A 25464-nucleotide genomic window follows, 5' to 3' on the forward strand; every position below is an offset into this window, starting at 1 on the left:
CGCGGCTCGGACTCACCAGGGCTCAGCCGTGGGCAGAGCCGGGGCCTCTGACGTCACTACGCTCACCCCGACAGACCGCAGAACAGCGACGACGCGGGAGAGAGCGGAGGCGACACGTCAGCCAAGGCGGCGGCAGGCAGCGGGAGAGACGCAGGGAGCCCGCTCCTGGCGGCGGGGACCGCGAGAGTAAGGGCTCTGCGCCGGGAGCCGGGCGCAGGAGCGGCGGCAGGGGCCACGGGCGGGCTCCATCCGCTCGGCGACAGCAGCGGCCGGGCAGCCCAGCTCGCCAGCGCCAAAGGTCGAAGGGCGGCGCCTGCGGAGGCACCCGGAAGTGCGGCCGGGTCCCCGGAAGGCCCGCGCGGAGCGCAGCGTGGCCTCTCTAGCACAGGGAGGCCTCGGCGCTCGGTGGCTCTGGAGCGCGGCCCAGGTGTCCATCACCCAGAAAGGCGCCCGGCGGGCGAGGCGAGGCAGAGGACGGCACCGGCAGGCGTCGCGCTCCAGGATTGGTGGTCGCGGCGGTGGGGCGGGGCCTGAGGGGGCGTGTCTCGCGGCGATTGGCGGCTGCGCACGCGGGGCGGGGCGGCCCCTTTGTCTGAGGGCGCTGCAGGCGCCCGTCCCTTCGCGCGTGAGGCTGCGGCGTGGACGGTGAGTGGGGGCGCGTGCCGGCCGGCACCCTCTCCTTCACGGACACGCGCGTCGACGCGTCCTCCCGGTGGAGCGGACGCTTCCCCGCAGGCACGCACTGCCCTGCGCCCGGCCGCGGCCGCGCCGGGCCCCCACCCCTCTCCCTGGCCGCGGCCTGCGCCTGGGCCACCCTCTCGCACCCCGGCTCAGCGACCGGGCGCCCAACCCTGGCCCACGCCCGAGGGCGCTGGCAGGGTCCCCCGGGCCGCCCCTGGCGCCGCGGGGGCTCCGCGGGCAGGCGGGGCAGGGCGGGGTGAGTCCCGCAAACACAGAGTCGGAGATTTCCTTAGCGTGCACAGCGCTCGAGCGGCAGGCGAGGCTGGGCCGGCGGAGACCAGCGTGTGTGGCAGCGAAGGCCGCCCCGGTGTCCGTGGCCTCAGGGTGCCGCGAGCCGCGGGCGCCCTGTCAGGATGGCGAGGCTGCGGCGCGGCGTCCGCACACATCCTTTTCTGCGTGGTCAGCGCGGGCGCGCAGCGCCCCCTGCCGGCTGGGCACTTTCCGGTCCTGGCCGTGGGCTCCGCGGGTGCACCCGGGCGGCGGGGCGGGGCGCACGTCTTCTTGGGGAGGTTGGGGTCCGCATTTGTGTTTTATCCGTTTGTGTTCCCTTCTTGATGGGCCGGTGTTGAGAACATGCTTCTCAATTTGTCATTTGGCTCCGATTGTGGTGTTTTGTTCTGGTTTGGATTTCGGGGGAGTAAATTTTAAATTTTTAATGGTCAGATATTTTCCCTAAGGATTTTGGGCTTTGTGCTGTGTTTTAAAGGGCTGTTTCTACTCCAAGATGGTTTTTAAATAAAGTGTTCTTTTTCTCTAGTACTTGTAAAATATTGCGTCCATCTGGAATTTATTTTGGTGTGGGGGGAATTTCAAATCCAGCTGCTTTCCCCCCTAAACCATAGCCATTTCTAGCACCATTTGTTGAATAATACATCTTTCCACTGATTTGAAAACTGCTTTAGTTATATAATAAATTCTGCAGTATCTTTAGGCCCATTTCTGGAGTTTAACGTGGCTTGATGTGTGCAATAAGATTTTGCTTTTTTTTTTTTTTTTTGACAGGCAGAGTTAGGCAGTGAGAGAGAGACAGAGAGAGAGTGACAGAGAGAAAGGTCTTCCTTCCATTGGTTCACTCCCCTAATGGCTGCCACGGCTGGCGCTGCGCCGATTGAAGCCAGGAGCCAGGTGCTTCCTCCTGGTCTCCCATGCAGGTGCAGGGCCCAAGCACTTGGGCCATCCTCCACTGCACTCCCAGGCCACAGCAGAGAGCTGGGCTGGAAGAGGAGCAACCGGGACAGAATCCGGCGCCACAGGCAGAGGATTAGTCAAGTGAGCCGCGGCGCCAGCTAAGATTTTGCTTTATAACTTGTAGGTCGGGGGTCTTTGACCCCAGACTTTCTGCTTTGAATATTTTGCTTAGACAGGACCACCCCACATAAAATAAAGAAAATTTGCCTATAGTTATTCAAGGTCTTTGTAAAATTTGAAGTTTTTAACTCATTCATATAAAACCATTAGCCTTTTTGTACATCATATGAAATGATGTAATTTTTTTCCTGCCCTTTTAGTTTTTATATCAATGCCTTTGATCTAATTTGTGGTAGTTTGTTGAGCTTTATGTAATGTTAACTTTCTCTTTCCCAAAAATGTTTAACCCATCCTAGCAGGACTTAACGAATCATCTTGCAGTTTGAATCTTCCAGCCGAACTTGACCCTGCTCTGTCCTGCTCCTGAGCTGCCTGCCCACTCTCACCCAGGCCCACACAGCCCTTAGCTTCCTGGCTGACTAGGCCCTCCCTTAGCCATCTCCTGTCTCCTTTTCTCTGAGATGCCCCAGTATTTTGTCTCTTCTCTCAAATAAGTGTAAGAGCACTTGGTGTCCATAAACCTTACGCCTGGTAGAAAGAAATGTTTTAACCTTGTTTATACAGTGGATAGATTAGCGTCTCTGGACTGTGGTGTCTGGTCTTTATTTTCTAGACCGGGCATGTATGCTTTTTGGGGTGTCTTGTTATTCAAAAGGTTTTATAGTTCTCTTCGTGGGTATTTGTGCATTTCTAAAATTTGAGCTTGTTTCTTGTTGTTATTTGTGAATAGACTCTCGTTCCCCTTTATATTTCCTGGCCAGTTTTGGCTGGTGTATGGGGAAGCTGTCAGTTTGAATACATATTTCCGACCATTTACTGTGGGAAGATTGCAGGTGTTGCATTGTGCAGTGTTCTGCGTGGTGCTCACAGGTGGCCCAGAGCTTCCTCTTCTGAAAGTACTGCCGCCCTGCAGCCCGGATGGAGGCCCAGAGGGAGTGGGGCTTGCAAGCAAGAAGCCAAGAGAGCGAGGATGGTGAAGAGGAAGGGAAGGACGTCCTGTCCCAGCATGTGGCGCCAGGAGAGCAGGCCTATCTGTTGTATTTCAGCGAGGCTGTCAGGAATTCCAGGGGGTGACAGATTTCTAAAGTTCAGCTTACAAAACACAAAGTAAACATCGGAGTCTAAGCTGCTCATGCTGTTGGGTCCCGTTTCAGTCCGTCTCTGATCCTGCTCCCGGTGACAGTCACTGAAATGTGGTGTCTTTCCAGTTCGCTTTAAGTGATCACTGCTGCTGAGAACCTTGATCTATTTTTGGCTTTGTTTTGGATTATTTCCTAAGGAGACTCAAAAACAAGATTCCTGAATCTGAAGAATGAACTGGTTATGCTACTGCCACCTTTTTGAACAGTGGGTGGGGTCTTACTCAGCCATGACCCTACATGGATGCATTTTGTGTTTACCCAAGTGTAGGTGATGGCAAACCGCTCGAGGAGGCTCCTCATCCCATGTTTCCCACACTCTGGCTGTTATTCCCTGCCTGTCCCAGTATGCTTATAGGACTTGTTATGAGTCAGGATTATAATTTTTTAAAGACTTATTTATTTCTTTATTTGAGAGGCAGAGAGAGAGAGTCTTCCATCTGCTGGTTCACTCCAAATGGCCACAGTGGCTGGAGTTGGTCTCATCTGAAGCCAGGAGCCAGGAGTTTCTTCTGGGTCTCCCATGTAGGTGCAGAGGCCCAAGGACTTGGGCCATCTTCTACTGCCTTCCCAGGCCATAAGCAGAGAGCCGGATTGGAAGTGGAGCAGCCAGGACTCAAACCAGTGCCCATATGGGATGCCAGCACTGCAGTTGGCGGCTTTACCCCTTATACCACAGCACCAACCCCTAGGATTATATTTAAAAAACTGACCATACCTTTTTTTTTCTCCTGAGCTCCTGTGTTCTTACGGGGTAAAGCCTGAAGTTGAGCCTCGTGATTCTGGCGCGTGAAGGGATAATTAAAAACCAGTTTCTATCCCCCAGATAGCTCTGTGTTTTCTTGCCTTTTTGATGTGAGGTTCAGCTTGAGGACCACTGTGTTTGTCTGGATTGCTTATTCCAGAAGTCTTTGCTGTGGCATAGTAGCTAAGTCTGCCTGCAGGATGGAATCCCATTTAGGCACTGGTTCAAGTCCTGGCTGCTCCACTTCTGAACTAGTTCCCTCCTCGTGGCCTGAGAAACCAATGGAAGACGGCCCAACCCCTTGGGCCCCTGCACCCGTGTGGGAGACCTGGAAGAAGCTCCTGGCTCCTGGCTTCTGAACGGTTCAGCTCAAGCCATTGCAGCCATTTGGAGAGTGAACCAGCAGATGGAAAACCTCTCCCTCTCTGTAACTCTGCCTCTCAAATAAATAAATATATATATTTAAAAAAAAAAAACCCTCCAAGAAAAACTCGATTATTTAGTGTCACTTTTTTTTTTTAACTTTTATTTAATGAATATAAATTTCCAGTGTACAGCTTATGGATTACAATGGCTTCCCCCTCCCATAACTTCCCTCCCACCCGCAACCCTCCCCTCTCCCACTCCCTCTCCCCTTCCATTTGCATCAAGATTCATTTTCAATTCTCTTTATATACAGAAGATCAATTTAGTATAAAGATTTCAACAGTTTGCACCCACATAGAAACACAAAGTGAAACATACTGTTTGAGTACTAGTTATAGCATTAAATCACAATGTACAGCACATTAAGGACAGAGATCCCACATGAGGAGCAAGTGCACAGTGGCTCCTGTTGTTGACCCAACAAATTGGCACTCTAGTTTATGGCGCCAGTAACCACCCTAGGCTGTTGTCATGAGTTGCCAAGGCTATGGAAGCCTTCCAAGTTTGCCGACTCTGATCACTTTTTAAATTCACTTTATCCATCTTTTACCATAATACAACCATACTTACTTTTGACACACCTTTTTGACTTGGCAGTATGGGAAAGCTGTCCCTGATGAAGCTTTCATTTTTGTGCTTTTCTAAGGCTTATCCCACATGGCAGGCTTTCCCCTTCTCCCTCTCCTGCCACACGTAAGCCAACACCTGGTGTAGCCCTTCAGTCTTCCTGCATGTGAATCTGATTGCATCAGACGTGGCAACACCTTGGCCAACAGTGTCCAGCTCTGAGCACTGTCACTGACCATGGTGTCCTAGTGGGGCCCTGAAAAGGGTATGCCATCTCCCAGCTTTACAGGGTAAGGCAGGGTGGTCAGCCCCAGGTCCCTATGACAGTCTTCTGGGGCTTGGAGTCATGGTTTACCAAACAGGATCATCATCTACACGCTGGCTGCAGCCTGCACTTGGACACACTCGTCCGGGAGCCTGGCACAGCGTCAGCGTGTGCGCGGCCTGTACGTGAAAGGCCTGCGGCACAGCATCAGCCAGTGCGCGGCCTGTACGTGAAAGGCCTGCGGCACAGCGTCAGCGTGTGCGCGGCCTGTACGTGAAAGGCGTGCGGCACAGCGTCAGGCAGTGCGCGGCCTGTACGTGAAAGGCGTGCGGCACAGCGTCAGCCAGTGCGCGGCCTGTACGTGAAAGGCGTGCGGCACAGCGTCAGGCAGTGCGCGGCCTGTACGTGAAAGGCGTGTGGCACAGTGTCAGCCAGTGCGCGGCCTGTACGTGAAAGGCCTGTGGTGGCACAGCGTCAGGCAGTGCGCGGCCTGTACGTGAAAGGCGTGCGGCACAGCGTCAGCGTGTGCGCGGCCTGTACGTGAAAGGCGTGCGGCACAGCGTCAGCCAGTGCGCGGCCTGTACGTGAAAGGCGTGTGGCACAGTGTCAGCCAGTGCGCGGCCTGTACGTGAAAGGCCTGTGGTGGCACAGCGTCAGGCAGTGCGCGGCCTGTACGTGAAAGGCCAGTGGCACAGCGTCAGCCAGTGCGCGGCCTGTACGTGAAAGGCCTGTGGTGGCACAGCGTCAGGCAGTGCGCGGCCTGTACGTGAAAGGCCAGTGGCACAGCGTCAGCCAGTGCGCGGCCTGTACGTGAAAGGCCTGTGGTGGCACAGCGTCAGCCAGTGCGCGGCCTGTACGTGAAAGGCCTGCGGCACAGCGTCAGCCAGTGCGCGGCCTGTACGTGAAAGGCCTGCGGCACAGCGTCAGCGTGTGCGCGGCCTGTACGTGAAAGGCGTGTGGTGGCACAGCGTCAGGCAGTGCGCGGCCTGTACGTGAAAGGCCAGTGGCACAGCGTCAGGCAGTGCGCGGCCTGAACGTGAAAGGCGTGCGGCACAGCGTCAGCGTGTGCGCGGCCTGTACGTGAAAGGCCTGTGGTGGCACAGCGTCAGGCAGTGCGCGGCCTGTACGTGAAAGGCCTGCGGCACAGCGTCAGCGTGTGCGCGGCCTGTACGTGAAAGGCCTGCGGCACAGCGTCAGCGTGTGCGCGGCCTGTACGTGAAAGGCCTGTGGTGGCACAGCGTCAGGCAGTGCGCGGCCTGTACGTGAAAGGCCTGCGGCACAGCGTCAGCGTGTGCGCAGCCTGTACGTGAAAGGCCTGTGGTGGCACAGCGTCAGCCAGTGCGCGGCCTGTACGTGAAAGGCCTGCGGCACAGCGTCAGCCAGTGCGCGGCCTGTACGTGAAAGGCCTGTGGTGGCACAGCGTCAGCCAGTGCGCGGCCTGTACGTGAAAGGCGTGCGGCACAGCGTCAGCCAGTGCGCGGCCTGTACGTGAAAGGCCTGTGGCACAGCGTCAGCGTGTGCGCGGCCTGTACGTGAAAGGCCTGCGGCACAGCGTCAGCCAGTGCGCGGCCTGTACGTGAAAGGCGTGCGGCACAGCGTCAGCCAGTGCGCGGCCTGTACGTGAAAGGCGTGCGGCACAGCGTCAGCCAGTGCGCGGCCTGTACGTGAAAGGCGTGTGGCACAGTGTCAGCCAGTGCGCGGCCTGTACGTGAAAGGCCTGTGGTGGCACAGCGTCAGGCAGTGCGCGGCCTGTACGTGAAAGGCCAGTGGCACAGCGTCAGGCAGTGCGCGGCCTGTACGTGAAAGGCCTGTGGTGGCACAGCGTCAGGCAGTGCGCGGCCTGTACGTGAAAGGCCTGTGGTGGCACAGCGTCAGCCAGTGCGCGGCCTGTACGTGAAAGGCCTGCGGCACAGCGTCAGCCAGTGCGCGGCCTGTACGTGAAAGGCCTGTGGTGGCACAGCGTCAGCGTGTGCGCGGCCTGTACGTGAAAGGCGTGCGGCACAGCGTCAGCCAGTGCGCGGCCTGTACGTGAAAGGCGTGTGGCACAGCGTCAGCCAGTGCGCGGCCTGTACGTGAAAGGCCTGCGGCACAGCGTCAGCGTGTGCGCGGCCTGTACGTGAAAGGCCTGCGGCACAGCGTCAGGCAGTGCGCGGCCTGTACGTGAAAGGCGTGTGGCACAGTGTCAGGCAGTGCGCGGCCTGTACGTGAAAGGCCTGCGGCACAGCGTCAGCGTGTGCGCGGCCTGTACGTGAAAGGCCTGTGGTGGCACAGCGTCAGGCAGTGCGCGGCCTGTACGTGAAAGGCCTGTGGTGGCACAGCGTCAGGCAGTGCGCGGCCTGTACGTGAAAGGCCTGTGGTGGCACAGCGTCAGCGTGTGCGCGGCCTGTACGTGAAAGGCGTGTGGTGGCACAGCGTCAGGCAGTGCGCGGCCTGTACGTGAAAGGCGTGTGGTGGCACAGCGTCAGGCAGTGCGCGGCCTGTACGTGAAAGGCCTGCGGCACAGCGTCAGCCAGTGCGCGGCCTGTACGTGAAAGGCCTGCGGCACAGCGTCAGCCAGTGCGCGGCCTGTACGTGAAAGGCGTGTGGCACAGCGTCAGCCAGTGCGCGGCCTGTACGTGAAAGGCGTGTGGTGGCACAGCGTCAGCCAGTGCGCGGCCTGTACGTGAAAGGCGTGTGGCACAGTGTCAGCCAGTGCGCGGCCTGTACGTGAAAGGCCTGCGGCACAGCGTCAGCCAGTGCGCGGCCTGTACGTGAAAGGCCTGCGGCACAGCGTCAGCCAGTGCGCGGCCTGTACGTGAAAGGCCTGCGGCACAGCGTCAGCGTGTGCGCGGCCTGTACGTGAAAGGCCTGTGGTGGCACAGCGTCAGGCAGTGCGCGGCCTGTACGTGAAAGGCCTGCGGCACAGCGTCAGCCAGTGCACGGCCTGTACGTGAAAGGCCTGTGGTGGCACAGCGTCAGCGTGTGCGCGGCCTGTACGTGAAAGGCGTGTGGTGGCACAGCGTCAGGCAGTGCGCGGCCTGTACGTGAAAGGCCAGTGGTGGCACTTGCTGTGTCTGCACCCTCAGATCTGTGGGGCGCCCTCTACTCAAGGGCCTACCTGATTGGCCTAAATGCATCCAAATGACCTTCCTGAGACAGTGGACACGTCAACTGCCCTGCCTTGCCAGGGAGCGTTCAGGTCTTGGTGCTTTTCTGAAGGGTGTAAGCTACCATCTCATGGGTTTTCTGACTTCATGAATTAACAGTAAATGTTCAACCACTGGCTCCTCTGCTGGGCCTACTGATGCAGCAGGGAGCCGTGATGGGAGAGCTGGGTAGGGCTGAGGCCTCTGGAGAGAATGAAGAAGATTGTGACCGCATAGGACCTGGTGGGGACCTGGGAAGACCTCAGGCCAGTGGACAATCACTGTTCCCATGGTAGGCCTGAGTGCAGGCTGGGCAGATGTAGGATCATACTGGACGCCATGAAAGCAATCGCAAGGGGATGGTCCTGGGCAAGGAAGGTGGGGTGGGCCGTGTGGCTGGAAAGTAGACTAGGAGTGGGATGTGAGAGAGGGAGAAGGAAAGGGGCTTATGCGCAGGTTCGAAGAACAAGCTGGAGACATAATGGGGAGCTGAGGAGAGGCTCAGCATCAGCTGCACATCCCGCTCAGGTGACCACGCCAGACACCCTGCAGCTCAGGTACACAGGCAGAAGCGGAAGTTGGCCTGGACCAACTGTCCATTGAACCAGCCACAAAACCTGCCCATCAGGCCCTGAGTGTGGTTCCTGTTGGTATTCATCATTGTTCTCCTGTCCAGATGTGGTCGGGCCATAGTGGGAGTGGCCATCACCTCTGCCAGATTTTCAGGGAATCAAAGGTCAAATTGACTTTCAGACAAGAAAGGGAGGGTCTGAGGGGAGGGGCTTGAGGAGGGCCCAGGAAACTGACTGTGTTCCTGTTGCCAACAGTAGATGGTTGGTGACCAGGGATTGACCTGGCTTTGGCTCAGGACCAAAGGAGATGCTTCAGAGATAGGAGAGTGTACATCCTGTGGAGGTGGTGTCCCCTGAGGAAGGGGGACAGCATAAGGAGAGACTGCTGGATGCAGGTGTGGTCCCTGGGAGAATGACTGGATGGTGAGAGAAGGGGCAGGTCTGTGGTGGTGAGCAACACACAGGAAGGGTCAGAATGTGTTGGGAGAGAACAGTGGGTGAGTGCCAGGAGAGGGAGGCTTTGTCACTGTCACGCTTAGTCCTAACATGAATTAAAAGTGGTTGTTTTGCATCCCATATTGGATTTCTATTGAACTGACAGTGCAACTTGTTGTCTTAAATTCCCAATATGTCTGTGTCTGCCTGCTTCTGCCCCTGTGTCAACAGCTGGCTGGCTTGATGGCAGTAGCTCCTGGTAACTGGAAGGCCCCACCACCATCCTTTCCTATTCTCCAGCATCCATATTCATATTCTAGGTCTTATTCACTCCTTTAAAATCTCCCTTTGGGGGACCGGCACTGTGGCACAGCAGGTTAAAGCCACAGCCTTTAGCACTGGCATCCTATATGGGCGCCAGTTCAAGTCCCCGCTGTTCCCCTTCCAATCCAGCTCCCTGCTAATGTGCCTGGGAAAGCAGCAGGGGATGGCCCAAGTGCTTGGGCCCCTGCACCCACATGGGAGACCCGGAGGAAGCTCCAGGGTTCAGCCTGGCCCAGCCCCAGGTGTTGAGACCGTTTGGGGAGTGAACCAGCAGATGGAAGATCTCTCTGTGTTTCTCCTTCTCTCTCTCTATAACTCTGCCTTTCAAGTAAATAAATCTTTTAAGAAAGAAATCCTCCTTTGTGATTATAGTTAGACTTGTGTTGCTCTTGCACAGAAACATACACGCACATCTGGGGAATGGAGGACAGGACAGATTGAGAGTTGGCCTCTCGGCCGGCGCCGAGGCTCACTAGGCTAATCCTCCGCCTTGCGGCGCCGGCACACCGGGTTCTAGTCCCGGTCGGGGCGCCGGTTCTGTCCCGGCTGCCCCTCTTCCAGGCCAGCTCTCTGCTGTGGCCAGGGAGTGCAGTGGAGGATGGCTCAAGTGCTTGGGCCCTGCACCCCATGGGAGACCAGGATAGGCACCTGGCTCCTACCATCGGATCAGCGCGGTGCGCTGGCCGCAGCGCGCCAGCCGCGGCGGCCATTGGAAGGTGAACCAACGGCAAAGGAAGACCTTTCTCTCTGTCTCTCTCTCTCACTGTCCACTCTGCCTGTCAAAAAATAAAAAATAAAATAAAAAGAGAGTTGGCCTCTTGACAGTCAAGTCTTCCATCCTTTCCCTCAGAGGCAGCTGTTGGCAGATTGTTGTTGGCTATGAAAATATACACACATATCTGAGGTTTATAAAGAAGATAGAGTTGTGATGTCTCGACTTCCTGCTCCCAGGCCCTTTCTTCCAGGTGATACCACCCACTGTGTTCTTGCATGAAGGTCTTGATCACAGTGCCCAGCTGAGATGAGGACACAAGAGCGTTCGTTGTGTCCTGCATTTCTTCGGGAGTGATCCACATCCCTTGGTCACGTGCTAGGTTTCTATCTCCCTGTTGCTTGTTGATCTCGACACTCCTGTGAACCTGTTTGCTACAGAATCAATTGCTGGGAGAGTTCTCGGGCCCTCCTTCTCCTGGTCATTTGGGTATGTGTCATATACCTCAGCCTACCTTGTCCTGGAGAGAAGCCAGCACCTGCATACCCCGCAGGCCTCCTTCCCTGCATCACTCTGGATTCCGTTCACCTAGCAGTGGCCATTTCCCAAGCACCAGGGCCACCTGAGGATGTCCAAGCATGACGGAGGGCCTGGAGGCTGAGGTTTCTGTAGAATATGGGCCTTGAGTGGAGCCATTCACTTCCCACCCTGGTGGCCAGTCTCTCCTCCTTGGAATGGTGTTGAGAAACTGTTGGGCCTGATGCCCACAGCCCTCAGACACTTGGTGTGAGTGATTGGTCAAGAACATGTGGTTTCCCTGGAGAGTGGCTGTCCTTATTCACAGGCAGAGCTGTGGGCCAGGGCCAAAGTGAGCAATCTCTCACTGACCCCCACACAGGTGTGATCAACCACAAAAACCCCAAGGGTCTTAGAGGTGAAGGCTTGGGAACCTGGAAGCTCCAGGAAAAGCACGTCTCTGCCCATTGCTCAGAGATCCTTGGCACTGCAGGGCTGCAGCTCCTTGGGCCTCTCCTCAGCACCTTTTTGCCGATTTGCACAAAGGACCATGGACCCCATGAGGCTCACAGGAAACAGGCACCTGTGGTAAGCAACACTAGGTCCCTCACATGCTCCCTCCTCTCTCTCAGCCCCACAGGCTCCTCCAGTTTCTGTCCTCAGAGGCCCCAGAAGACTGAATGATGGCGGCAGCCAAGCTTTTGCCACCGTCAGCAGGACTTCAGGTGAGCCATCCTCAAGGTCTGTGCAGGGCCCTTCACCAAAGCTCCCGTGGTTCTCTCCATGCCCAGAGCCCCTGTGGCAGCCTGAACTCCACGGCCCCTCCCTGTCACCTCCTTGACTCACAGCACCTGCTCCCATCACAGAAGTCGAGATTCCATCTTAGCTGGCAAAAGCTCCTGTCATTGCAGGCCAAGGTGACCTTCGATGATGTGGCTGTGCTCCTCTCCCAGGAAGAGTGGGACCAGCTGGGCCCTGCTCAGAGGGGCCTCTACCGAAACGTGATGATGGAGACGTATGGGAACGTGGTTTCACTGGGTAAGACTCCTGAGCAGGCCTCGTCTCTGTGTTGGATGTTGGGCTGGGGAAAGGGCGTAGGAGGCCACAGGGTGGGAGCCTCAGGCTAGTCTTGGAGGTTGCCCAGTTGCTTCCCTGGGGTTCAGCTCCAGCAGGAGGTTGATCCAACCAACCTTCATGTCCGGGTAGCTTGGTAAATGTTGTAAAAACAAGGACTTCCCTCCCCATGAACAGGAATTCCAGGATCTAAGCCCATCGTGATCTCCCAGCTGGAACGAGGGGAAGACCCATGGGTTCTGGATGGCCAGGGGGCTGAGAAGAGCCAGCGCCCAGGGAGTAGTTACTCAGGTGAGTGAGGAGAGCTGGCCCCTCCTTCACGTAGGACTAAGCAGGTCCTGAGCGAAGCTGTGGACTGAACTTAGGCTGAATTGCTGACAGGATTGCTTCCACATGGGCGTGGTCTGTCAGGCCTCACCTATCAAAAGAAATCCATAGGCTGGGAGGTGCCGACACACAGGAAGGCCATTGTCCGTGGCAGGAAGTGAGTGTAGGAGTGAATCTAGACAGGTGGTAGAACTGGGGGCCGGGAAGAAAGGCAGGCATGCAGGGCCAGGAAGAGACTAGACTGGAGCATTACCCACGTCTGGTTCTGACGGGGTGTGCAGGCTTTGAGTGTTACTTTATTGATTTAGAAAAGATGAAGCAGGGGCTAGCATTGTGATGCAGCAGATTGCATGTCAGAGTGGCACTTTGAGTTCGGGCTGCCCCAGTTACGATCTAGCTCCCTGCTGATCAGAAAGCAGTAGGTGGCCGGCGCTGTGGCTCACTAGGCCAATCCTCCGCCTGCAGTGCCGGCACACCGGGCTCTAGTTCCAGTCGGGGTGCCGGGTTCTGTCCCAGTCGCCCCTCTTCCAGGCCAGCTCTCTGCCGTGGCCCAGGAGCGCAGTGGAGGATGGCCTAGGTCCTTGGGCCCTGCACCCCATGGGAGACCAGGAGAAGCACCTGGCTCCTGGCTTCGGATCAGCGCGGTACGCCGGCCGCAGCGCGCCAGCCACAGCGGCCATTGGAGGGTGAACCAACGGAAAAGGAAGACCTTTCTCTCTGTCTCTCTCACTGTCCACTCTGTCAAAAAAAAAAAAAATTAAAAATTAAATTTAAAAAAAATAAATCAGTAGGTGATGACCCAATTGCCTGGGACTCTGCCACCCACAAGGGAGACCCAGATAGCATTCTGGGCCCCTGGCTTCAGCCTAGCCCAGCACCAGCCATTGTAGCCATTTGGTAGTGAACCAATGGCTGGAGGATCTCTCTCTCTCTCTCTCTCTCTCTCTCTCTCTCTCTCTTTTTCTCTCTGCTTTACAAATAAATAGATCATTTAAAAAAAAAAAAGGCACTGTAAACATAGAAGGGAATTTCTCAACCTAATACTCCTGGTGAAGACTGAAAGCTCAGAGTCAAGAGAAGACAAAGGAGCTCATGGTCCTTGCATCCATATAACACAGCACTGAAGGCCCCATGTATGCAACAAGGCAAAGTAAAACAATAAAACTAAAGCTATAACAACTGGAAAACAAAGACTGTCAACTTGGGAAAAAGATTGAATAGAATTCACAAGACAGTTTACCAGTATTGCAAGATAAGCAATCATTTGTATTTCTATTCATCAGAAACAAAAGTGAAACATTTTTTAAAAGATTTATTTATTTATAAGTCAGAGTTAGAGAGAGAGAGAGAGTCTTCCATCTGCTGGTTCATTCCCCAAATGGCCACAATGGCTGGAGTTGGGCTGATCTGAAGCCAAGAGCCCTGAGCTTCTTCCAGTCTCCCACGTGGGTGCAGGGATCCAAGCACTTGGGCCACCTTCTACTGCTTTCCCAGGCCATAGCAGAGAGCTGGATTGGAAGTAGAGCAGCCAGGACTTGAACTGGTGCCCATATGGGATGCTGGTACCACAGACCCTCCACACCACAGCACTGGCCCTGAAACTTTTTAAAAGATAATGTTCATAATAGCATCAGGACTGGCGCCACGGCTCAATAGGTTAATCCTCCGCCTGGGGCGCCAGATTCTGTCCGGGTTGCCCCTCTTCCAGGTCAGCTCTCTGCTATGGCCCGGGAGTGCAGTGGAGGATGGCCCAAGTGCTTGGGCCCTACACCCGCATGGGAGACCGGGAGAAGCACCTGGCTCCTGGCTTCGGATCAGCGTGATGTGCCGGCCGCAGCGGCCATTGGAGGGTGAACCAACGGCAAAAGGAAGACCTTTCTCTCTGCCTCTCTCTCTCACACTGTCCATTCTGCCTGTCAAAAAAAATTTTAAAAATTAAAAAATAAATATAATAGCACCAGACATGTAAACTGGCCCAGAATTAATCTAACAGAAAAACTCTGAAAAGGAATATGGTGTAGATACTGATCTGTTCAACCCTGTGACAGTGTGGGTGCAGGCAGACCCACCATGAGATGCTGTAGACACAGGTAAACTCCACCCTGAGGGTGTGCTCACAGTTGCTTTAGGCAAGATCTCTGACTGCACAATCGGCCTGTCCTGTCGGCTCGGCCTCCTCATTTCTAGAGGTCACAGTCAGCCTCTTACTAGCCTGCAAAAGCAGGTGTCCTCAGAGGAACAGTGGTTCCTGAGCCAGCCTCAGGAGAATTTAATTTTCCAGTGACGATAAATAAGAGGACACAGCAACACAGGCCGTTATGCACAGTGGTTAAGCAGCCACTTGGGCCCACATCTGTTATCGGAGTGCCAGGTCAAGTCCTGGCTGCTCCACACTTCTGATCCAGCTTCCTGTTAACGCACCTGGGAGGTGGCAGCTGATAGCCCAAGTCCATGTGTTCCTGCCATTCATGTAGGAGGCCTGAATGGAATTCTTGGCTCCTCACTTGGGCCTGGCTCAGCACCAGTTTTTGCAAGCATGTGGAAAGTGAACCAGCAGACAGAAGATCTCTCCCTCCCTCTCTGTCTCTACCTTTCTTTGTCACTGTACCTTTCAAATAAATCTTTTTAATTTTTATTTTTTTAAAGATTTATTTTTTTTTTTGAAACACAGAGGCAGAGAGAGAGAATCTTCCATTCACTGGTTCACTCCCCAAATGGCCGCAACAACCAGAGCTGAGCTGATCAGGAGCCAGGAGCTTCTTCCGGGTCTCCCAGGCAGGTACAGGGGCCCAAGCAGTTGGGCCATCTTCCACTGCTTTCCCAGGCCATAGCAGAGAGCTGGATCAGAAACGGAGCAGCCGGGTCTCAAACCGGCACCCTTATGGGATGCCCACACTGCAGGTGGCGGCTTTACCCACTACGCCACAGCACCAGCATCCTCAAAAAAATCTTTAAAAAGGATACAGCATGATATTGTGGGAATACTGAACAGAGCTTTACATTGTTTGCTGACTACAGCCACGGAAACAAGAAACATGGTATTGTGCAGCCACTGATAAACCAGGCCAGGGCTCTCTGGTGACTGACTGGCTATGCTCTCACCTGATGGAGATCTTAGACTCCCCGTGATGACACTGGAGAGACGGAAGGTGGGCTGCAGAGTGGAGGGTGTGGTCTCAGAGGAGGAAGAGACTCACTGAGTTTCAGATTAACAGTGTTCATGGAAACCACAGCCATGGGGTTGCTGCTCCGGCATCAGAGCAGGAGAGGAGAGTACACTAGTGCCTTGTCCTGGCAGCTTACATGATGAGCAAATGTGCGTGTCCACCCAGCCCCACTTCCGCACTTACGTGTTGTAATAGCGGTGAAATCATTTTTCTACTCTTGAGAAAAGTGGCTTGTCATCACCTCAACTCTGTTCCTTTTTCAGATGACCTCAAATGTGACTACACTGCACCCTGTGTGCAACAAGACAGTTTACTCGGGGGTAAGCATATGAGCCGTTGTTTCAGTTCATTGTGATCCCTCAGGTGCTAATGCTCATATCTCACCAGAACTTACAGAGATTGCCCAGGGCGCCATGGCGTTCTACATACAACTCACACAGTCCCTCAGAGAGTGCCCAGGGCGCCATGAGGTTCTTTACACAACTCATAAAATCGCTGCAAAGGGGGTTTTATTAAAAATTTATTTTGGTGGAAGCACTTCTTCCCTTTATTTATTTTGACTCACTTAAAACCTACTTCCCAGAGCAGACATTAAGGATAGCCATCAAGATGCTGGTTAAGACACCCGCAGCCCCTGTCAGAGTGCCTGGTTCAGAGTTCAGCACTGACTCCTGACTCTACCTTTCTGCTAATGCTGGCCCTGGGGGCAGTGGTGACAGCCCAGGTGCTTGAGTTCTGAAAATCAGTGGCTCCTGGCTCAGGCCCCGCTTCTGAGCAGCATGGATGCAAGGTGCAGAACAGGTGCAGCCTACTGCTGGCCTGCAACAGCTCGAACCTGATAGTGCTTTTATGCCATGAGTGAACTTCCTGTATAATTTTTATTACTAAAGTCATCTTGTTACTCTGGCATCAGATTAAAAACCACTCATTCAGGAAATGTCAAATAATAGAAATGCAAATGAATAATTATTTCATTTGTTAAGACGAGGGTTCTTAGTTTTAAAAAACACTAAAACTTGTTGCCTAGCAATTTCAAAAACATAACAGAACTTGTTAAAATAAGATGCTAAAAATTTTATTAAACATTATAGTGAATTTACTTTTTTAAATAAAGAATATGTTAAATCCCACTTTCAGTTTATCAATACAGTACACATTTTTTAAATGGCTCTAAAAGAGAATAAAAAGAAATATTCAATAAGAAAAATGGACACAGAATTTGAACAAGTTCCTGATAACAGGAGAACTAAAGGGCCCATAGACAAGAAAACATGCTGAGCCTCATTTTTCCCTAATAAACTGGCCATCAAAACTGTGACAGAGCATCATGTTACACCTGCAGGATGGAAAGGAGTGGGAAGACCTGACCGTGTCAAGGACAGATGAGGGTAGGGGCAGCCAGCGGAGCTGCAGCGTCACCCAGGTGTTTGGAAAACAGTGACATTATCTCGTTAAGTGGGAAATGGGAAGCCCTCTGTTTCCCATCTTTGCTCCATGTGTGCGTACAGGACGGACATCTGTGCGTGAGCACTTGGAACATGCAAGAATCTTCACAGGACATGCTTCCTGATGGAAAACTGAAACTAACCTAAACGTCCATTAACATTGGCGTGGACAGATAAATGAAATACAGTATTTTAAAAGAATGGCATATACCGAGGCCAATGTTGCGACACAGCAGGTTAAGCCACCACTTCCAACACCTGTAACCCATATGATCTCCAGTTTGAGTCCTGGCTATTCTGCTTCTAATCCAGTTACCTGCCAGTGTGCCTAGGAAGGCAACAGAAGATGACTTGAATATTTGGTTGCCGAAGACTGTGCTACATGGAATTATCAGAAACATGCATAAATAAGCTAATTTTTTGAGTAGACATAATTTTTTTTTAGATGAGGGGGTTCCACTGCCTGTCAACTTGGAGCAATGGACCAGACTTACCCTGTCACTTGAAATGACTGAAAAGCTGAACAAGATGTCTGAAACCACAACTCAAGATGTGGAACATCAGTGTCATTGGAAATGAGTCAGCAAGAGAAAGTGCTTCCTAAAACAGGAAAGGAGGTGAGCCCTAGCTCACAGCTTGGAGAATGTCAAGGCACAGGGAGGGGGTCCTGGCATAGTTTGTTGTGTGTGTGGTTTTTTTAAGGTTTTATTTATTTATTTGAGAGGTAGAGTTACAGACAGTGAGAGGGAGAGACAGAGAGAGAGGTCTTCCATCCACTGGTTCACTCCCCAAATGGCCGCAACGGCCGGAGCTGAGCCCATCTGAAGACAGGAACCAGGAGCTTCTACCAGGTCTCCTGTGCAGGTGCCGGGGCCCAAGCACGTGGGCCATCTTCTGCTTTCCCAGGCCATAGCAGGGAGCTGGATTAGAAGAGGAGCAGTCGGGACTAGAACCGGCACCCATGTGGGACTCTGGCGCCGCAGTTTGTTGATCTCCCTGAATTGAGGAGACAGGTCTCAAAGTCCAGAGAAGCTGAGAGAGCTGAAAGTCTTGTGGAAGAGGAATCAATTTCACAAACAATTATAGAGATCTACAGATCAGCACACGTATATAAGTCCGTTGTCTGAGACCAAGAAAGCACCAGCAGAAGGAATTAAAGGAAATAGTGACTGTGGTAGCCAGAATTTAAGATCCTGCACCCTGTATTACATGATCTGCATAATCCCCAAGCGTGTGAATATGATAAGCTTCACTCTGATGATTGGGTTATCAATGGCACTGAATCGGTCCGGAGATCAGAGGCAGAGCAGTCAGGTTCAAAGCCTAGGAGAGACATTTAGGTGCCATTGCTACTTTGAAGATGGAGGGGCTCATATGGCAAGACATACAGGCAGCATTTAGAAGCTGAGAACAACCCTCGTCGAACATTCAGCAAGGAATAGCCACCTCGGTCAAACTAACAAGGAGCTAAATTTTGCCAACAGTAAGAATGAGCTTAGAAGTGAGTTTTACTGCCGATGTTGTGGCATAGTGGGTAAAGCCACTGCCTATGACACCGGCATCACTTATGGGCACCAGTTCAAGTCCTGGCTGACCCATTTGTGATCCAGCTCCCTGCTACTGGCCTGGGAAAGCAGCAGAATAGGGCTAGGTGCTTGGGCCCCTGCCTCCTACGTGGGAAGCCTGAAAGAAGCTCCTGGCTTCAGCCTGGCCCAGCCTCAGCCATTATATCCATCTTGGGGGTGAACCAGTGGGTGCAAGACCTTTCTGTCTCTCCCTCTCTCTCTCACTCTGACTCTAAAATAAATAAATAAATCTTAAAAAAAAAAAAAAAAAAGTGGGTTTGTCCCCTGAGCCTCCACACAGGAACTTAGACTGGCCAACACTTTATTTCAGCTTTTAGATGCCCTGAGCATAGAATATAGCTGTGCCATGTGGAATTCTGGTGTACAGAACTAAGAGTTAAGTGTGACAAAGGTTTTGTCTTAACAATGGAGGAAAACAGCTCCCAGTGTAATCCCACCTCACAAAGCTATAAAAGGAAGACCCAGAAGAATCCCTTCATCCAAGTCATTCAGCCACGTAACAGACCTCAACAATGGTATCCAACACCAAGCAACATAAACCTCAATTCTGGCACCTAGTAAAAAATGGCCAGTCATGTAAAGAAGCAAGAAAATATAACAATTACAAGACCAGAAATGACACAAATAAAACAGGAAGATAAGGCCATGGTATGGAATTAATAATGGCAAATTAGTGCATGAGAAAGGATGAGTGAACTTAAAGACAGCAAGCAATAGAAACTGTTGGGAAGGAGACATAGAGACCAGAGAGATCAGTGACCATGGACAAGCTGAGTGGTCTCTGAGTTGCCATCAGAGCAACAGCAGAGCAGGAGGGTCAAAAAAATGTTTGAGGATATAATGATTGCAAATATTTTAAATTTGATGAAAACTATAAACCCACAGGTCCAAGAAGGTCCACGAACCCTGTGCTTGAAGGAAATTGCACTAAACCACACTATCATGTTGCTTAAAACAGTGACAAAGTTTTAAAGCACATGGAGGAATAAGGGATTACTGCTCCTCTCTTGTCAGAGCAACATACCAGCACCTCTGAAGCACCTGAGGAAATAGAGGTAGACTACGCTTCTAGACACGTGGAAGGTCGCAGGGTTCCTCACCAGACCTGAAACCCCGAGGACTTCGGGCAGAAAAGGGTGCATGAGATGGCAATGTGATGTCCACAAAGGCAGGAAGTGCTAACCACTGAGTCAACAGGGTTGTCTTATGTTACTATCGCAGTCCCTTTCAAAGACAAGTAACTACATAAACAAAAATGAGGATGTGTTTTGCAGGTTATGGTACATGTAGAAGTAAAATGTGTGACAACAGTAACAAAGGCAGGGAAGGGAGAAATGAAAGCTTGCTGTGTTTTATGCCATCACCTGGAGGTATACTGGGACAAGTTGAAACTATAAAACAGAACAATCACTATTCTAAAATTACAAAACAAAGAAGGGCAGGAGTTTGGGGGATGCCCGTATCCCAGATTGCACTGTCTGGACTTAGGTCCTAACTCTATCCTGATTCCAGCTTCCTGCGTATGTGAACCCTGGGAGGCAGCAGTGATGGTGCAAGTAGTTGGATCCCTGTCATCCACATGGGAGGCCTGGATTGAGTTCTCAGCTCCTGGCTTCAGCCTGGCCAAGCCACAGCTGTTGCAGGCATTTGGGGAGTGAACCAGTGTATGAGATATCTCTGTCTCTTTATGGCTTTCAAATAAATACTTTTATAGCCAAAAAGCCAACACAGACATTGATCAATAAAGAAACAAGAGGGACAGGGACAGTGATAGACTTAACCAAATTGTGTAAAGGACTTGGGTGCTGGTGTGGGGAAAGAGGAAGAGAAGGAATCAGAAAGGAGACCCAAATTCTGCAGGCCCAGCCAAGGGCTTCTTGTGGTGTTGGGTGTGCCCTGCTCCTGTGTGCCCTGTGTGCTCCACCTAGGTGTGACCTCAGGTGGGTTCACGTTGTTCTCTAACCTTGCTGTCAGCCGTGGCCTTTCCTGTTTAGAAACACGATCCTCTGACTTCTAGTACTTGAGATGGCTGTAGTGGTCCTGTTCATCTCCAGCTTAGAGCCACATGCGCTTGCACCGTACTTTGATCAGCAAAACCAGTTTCAGAGGTATACTCTGCAGATTTTTTAAAAATATTCATTTGAGGGGCCAGCACTGTAGTGCAGCAGGTTAAAGCTCCTGGCTGCTCTACTTCTGATCCAACTCTCTGTTTTTTTGTGTGTGTGTGTTTTTTGTTTGTTTGTTTTGTTTTGTTTTTGACAGGCAGAGTGGACAATTAGAGAGAGAGACAGAGAGAAAGGTCTTCCTTTTCCGTTGGTTCACCCTCCAATGGCCGCTGCGGCCAGTGCACGGTGCTGATCCGAAGCCAGGAACCAGGTGCTTCTCCTGGTCTCCCGTGCTGGTGCAGGGCCCAAGCACTTGGGCCATCCTCCACTGCACTCCCGGGCCACAGCAGAGAGCTGGCCTGGAAGAGGAGCAACCGGGACAGAATCCAGCGCCCCGACCGGGACTAGAACCCAGTGTGCCAGCGCCACAGGCGGAGGATTAGCCTAGTGAGCCGCGGCGCCGCCCCCAACTCTCTGTTAATGCACCTGGGAAAGCAGTGGAAGATGGCTCACTCAAGTCCTTGGGCCTCTGCACCTACTTGGGAGACCCAGAAGAAGCTCCTGGCTCCTGGCTTCGGATCATCTCATCTCTGGCCATTTGGAGAGTGAACCAATGAATGGAAGACCTCTCTGTCTGTCTCTACCTCCCTCTGAGGCTGTCTTTCAAATAAATAAAATAAAATCTTTTAAAAAATACTTATTTGAAAGGCAGAGAGACAGATCTTCCATATGGTGGTTTGCTCCCCAAATGGCCTCAACAGCAAGGTCTAGGAAAGGCTGTAGCCAGGAGCCACAAACTTCATCTGGGTCTCCCACATGGGTGGCAGAGACCCAGAGTACTTGGGCCATCTTCTGCCACCTTCTAAGGCATATTAGCATGGAGCTAGATCGGAAGTGGGGCCGCTAGATGTGGGATGCTATCATTGTAAAAGGTGGTTTAACCTGCTGCAGTGCAATGCTGGCCCCATTGTGCAGTTGTAGGTAGTATTAACATTTTCATTTGGATTTGTTTCAGGATGTAAAACCAAAGAAGAGAACCAAAATACAGAGTTGGATGTGATGGTGGGGAAAACACCCCCAGGAAGGATTGATCAAGGACCTAATAAAACAGAGCAAAGCTTTGGCCACCGTGAGGCTGAGGTGTTGAAGCAGAGCATGGCACTCACTCCAGCAGTTCCTAATGGAGAGAGACCCTACATATGCATCGAGTGTGGGAAGTGCTTCGGTCGGAGCTCGCATCTCCTTCAACATCAGCGAATCCACACTGGAGAGAAACCCTATGTGTGTGGGGTGTGTGGGAAGGCCTTTAGCCAAAGTTCAGTCCTCAGTAAACACAGGAGGATTCACACGGGCGAGAAGCCCTATGAGTGTAATGAGTGTGGAAAAGCCTTCAGGGTGAGCTCAGATCTTGCTCAGCATCACAAGATACACACGGGAGAGAAGCCTCATGAATGTCTTGAGTGCCGGAAGGCCTTCACTCAGCTCTCGCACCTCATTCAGCACCAACGGATCCACACGGGAGAGCGGCCTTATGTGTGTCCGTTGTGTGGGAAAGCCTTCAACCACAGCACCGTGCTGCGCAGCCACCAGCGAGTGCACACTGGGGAGAAGCCCCACAGGTGCGGTGAGTGTGGGAAAACCTTCAGCGTGAAGAGAACGCTGCTGCAGCACCAGAGGACCCACACCGGGGAGAAGCCCTACACCTGCAGTGAGTGTGGGAAGGCCTTTAGTGACCGCTCAGTCCTCATCCAGCACCACAACGTGCACACGGGGGAGAAGCCCTATGAGTGCAGTGAGTGCGGGAAGGCCTTCAGCCACCGTTCCACCCTGATGAACCACGAGCGGATCCACACGGAGGAGAAGCCTTACGCGTGCTATGAGTGTGGGAAGGCCTTTGTTCAGCACTCACACCTGATCCAGCACCAGCGGGTGCACACTGGGGAAAAGCCCTATGTGTGTGGTGAGTGTGGCCATGCCTTCAGTGCACGCCGGTCTCTAATCCAGCATGAGAGGATCCACACAGGCGAGAAGCCCTTCCAGTGCACAGAGTGTGGCAAAGCCTTCAGCCTGAAAGCGACTCTGATTGTGCACCTGAGGACTCACACGGGCGAGAAGCCCTACGAGTGCAACAGCTGTGGGAAGGCCTTCAGCCAGTACTCGGTGCTCATCCAGCACCAGAGGATCCACACGGGCGAGAAGCCCTACGAGTGCGGGGAGTGCGGCCGTGCCTTCAACCAGCATGGGCACCTGATCCAGCACCAGAAAGTGCACAGGAAGCTGTGACCTGCAGCTGCCAGGGCAGCGCGTGATCAGAGCTGCACAGGACTGTGGGCATCCTTCATCCCAGAAGAGCCGTGTGGTGACCCCACAGGCAGTGCCTGATGATCCCGTGTCACAGAGGGCACCAGACACCGTCTCCCTGCCTGTATGATTACAGTTGTAGTGAATTGTGGTAAAGATAGCCATAGCAACATTTTTGAAGTGCGTAGGGCGCATTAAGGCATAAGAACTATTGTCCCAGTAAGACTCATTTACATTTCAGATAAAGCTTTTTCTTCCCCCTAAGGATACTACATGTCTCTCCTGAGTCCAATTATCACACCTAGAATGTTGACAGGAAAAGTTAGAATGTGATAGGAAACAGTGCCATCAACAGTGTCATGCGGAATGGTTGGAAACCCCAAGTGTGAGGAAGCCTGTTTATCTAGGGCCTTAACTTTCTGCAAGGTCAGAGAGGATGCACTGGCTCGTTAGTAAAATTTCAACTTGAAAATGGGTTTTCAGCTCAGAACCTACCCTGGTGACCCACAGGTCTATCCAGGAGACCATGGTGTCTCTCGCCTGTCAGTCCAATCTGACTGTAGGAGGGGGCTCCACACCTACAGCAGGCCTTACCACTCCCACAACACGGGGTGCCTCTATACCCTACGGTGTTTTTAAAAATTAATAAAAAGTTCTTTCATGCATATTTTCAAATTCAGGTAATTCTTTTGGTCTTTGCTAATATTTAGATTCCTATATTTGATGGGATCTTTAAAGTTATTTTTTTACCCCAGTTCAATAGAATCTAGGATCCATTGGGATATGCTGTGATGAATCTGGTTCACTCAATTAAAATTTTGTATTTAACTTCAAAATTATTTGCTCAGTTTTAAGCACAGAGGTCTTGTAACTCGGGTTATGTCTGAGCCATTTCTGGTAGCAGCCAGCTGCAAAACAAAACAAAACAAAAAACGGAAAGCCACTTCAGATCCTCATCACTGTGTGGAGCACCTAGTGGCAGAGGGTCCTTAGCGCTTAGCTTCTCGGGAGAAAATAGGTGGTGGGCACTGACTGAAGTGCACAGCGGCCACCACAATGGAAGCAAAAGCTTGTTTCCTGTGCAGATGGAGGAGGTGGTAACTTCAGAAGACCCGAGACCCCTGCCGTGCAATGTGATTTCAGAGGAGCTCCGAGAGCTGGGGCAACTGGCTTTGCTTCAGGTAGGAGGTGACTTGACTACCAGCCACTTCAGAAAGAAAATGAAGGAACAGTCCTGCAGTGTTCTCCCACAGGGAGATCACTGGGTGTTACTTCCGAAAGGAACTGCCATCGGCAGCTGGGCGCAGAGGGCCTCGGGTCACCCAGGGATCATATCTCTCTGGTGGTCCTTCAGAGGAGCCGAGATGTGAAACCCCAGAGGATCGGCAGGCCTGCAGTGGTGCTCCATGAGGGAGGCCAGTGAGGTGCTACTCAGGAGCTGAGATTGCTGAACTCCTTTACAGAGAAGCTGAGGTGACTGGGGCTTTGCGGAGGGCCCATCACAGGAGCGGTACTCCACAGAGCGGCGTTAGACAGGAGCTGACTGGTGTTGGATCGCTGGACCACACAGACAGGTAGGGCTTGCTAAGGTGATTCTTCAGGGAGGACGTCACAAGCGCTACAAGTAAAGCTTTGGGAAGAGAGCGCTTACTTAGGAGCTGTGACCACTGAGAGGAGATAAGGCCACTGTGCTGTTAACTTACGAATTCCTCAAGAAGGAAGCTACTGACCCTCACTGGCACCTGACTGGCTGCTGCTCAGACCCCACCACCACTCAGCCATACTTTTTTTTTCTTCTTCTTTTTTCAGATCTCATTTATTTGAAAAGCAGAGAATCTCCCACTTGCCAGTTCACTGCCCAAATGGCCACAAAAGCTGAGGCTGGCCAGGCTGAAGCCAGGAGCCAGGACTCCATCTGGGTCTCCCATATGGGTGTCGGGCTCAAGCACTGGGCATCACCAGGTGCTTTCCCAGAGCTGGCTAGATCAGACACCAGCACTCCAAGTCAGGCTGCCAGTGTTGCAAGCAGTGGCTTAACCTGCTGTGCCACAGTGCTCACCCACCAGTTTCTAATCACGTGGAAGAGTTAGACAAAGTCATGTTCCAATTAGAGGGGCATAAGAGTTCAATTAAATTCAACATGGAGGACCATTTAAGGCTCTGTGTCATGAGATGTTACCCAGTACAAGTGGTTCTAGGTTGTTCCATCCCCCGGTAACCTAGGGTCTTCAGAGAAACCTTTCTAAAATACTTGACATGTTCTTGCTGTCAGACTGCACTGACCCAGTAGCAGGCTCACAGTCTCCGTGCCCCTTTCTCTGAGGAAAAGGCCTGGGCCTCGCTTTCTCGCGCTCTCCACCTCCTCCTCTACCCCAAGGAGCTGAGGCGGCACCTGGCCTACTATACCCTGAGGTCGTCTGCCTTCTAGGGCCAGAATGATCGCTGGGGTCCTCTTCCTTTTGGTAGCAGCCAACATCACATTCTGCCTCTGATTTAGCCACATTCCACACTTCTCTTGGATTTTTTTTTTTATTTAGAAGTTTTACATTTTATTGTTTAAATCATTATTATTTCTCCTAATGGC

At 52.5% G+C, this 25464-nt stretch overlaps 1 protein-coding gene across 4 annotated transcripts; it reads left to right on the forward strand.

Moving 5' to 3' along the window:
• The first annotated feature begins 23 nt into the window (after positions 1-23).
• Positions 24-25020, forward strand: ZNF250 (zinc finger protein 250). Of its 4 annotated transcripts, none has more exons than XM_062187823.1 (6): positions 24-186; positions 11508-11600; positions 11787-11913; positions 12127-12240; positions 15707-15763; positions 21595-25020. In XM_062187823.1, the coding sequence occupies exons 2-6, from the start codon at positions 11556-11558 to the stop codon at positions 22860-22862; spliced, it is 1611 nt and encodes a 536-aa protein (XP_062043807.1). In that variant the 5' UTR covers positions 24-186; positions 11508-11555; the 3' UTR covers positions 22863-25020. The 4 variants fall into 4 exon arrangements, with proteins under 4 accessions (XP_062043807.1, XP_062043806.1, XP_062043808.1 ...); XM_062187822.1 differs by lacking the exon at positions 24-186 and adding an exon at positions 587-645; XM_062187824.1 differs by lacking the exons at positions 24-186; positions 15707-15763 and adding an exon at positions 587-645.
• Positions 25021-25464: the final 444 nt, after the last annotated feature.

The sequence above is a fragment of the Lepus europaeus genome, chromosome 4, assembly GCF_033115175.1.
Source record: "Lepus europaeus isolate LE1 chromosome 4, mLepTim1.pri, whole genome shotgun sequence".
NCBI lineage: Eukaryota > Metazoa > Chordata > Mammalia > Lagomorpha > Leporidae > Lepus > Lepus europaeus.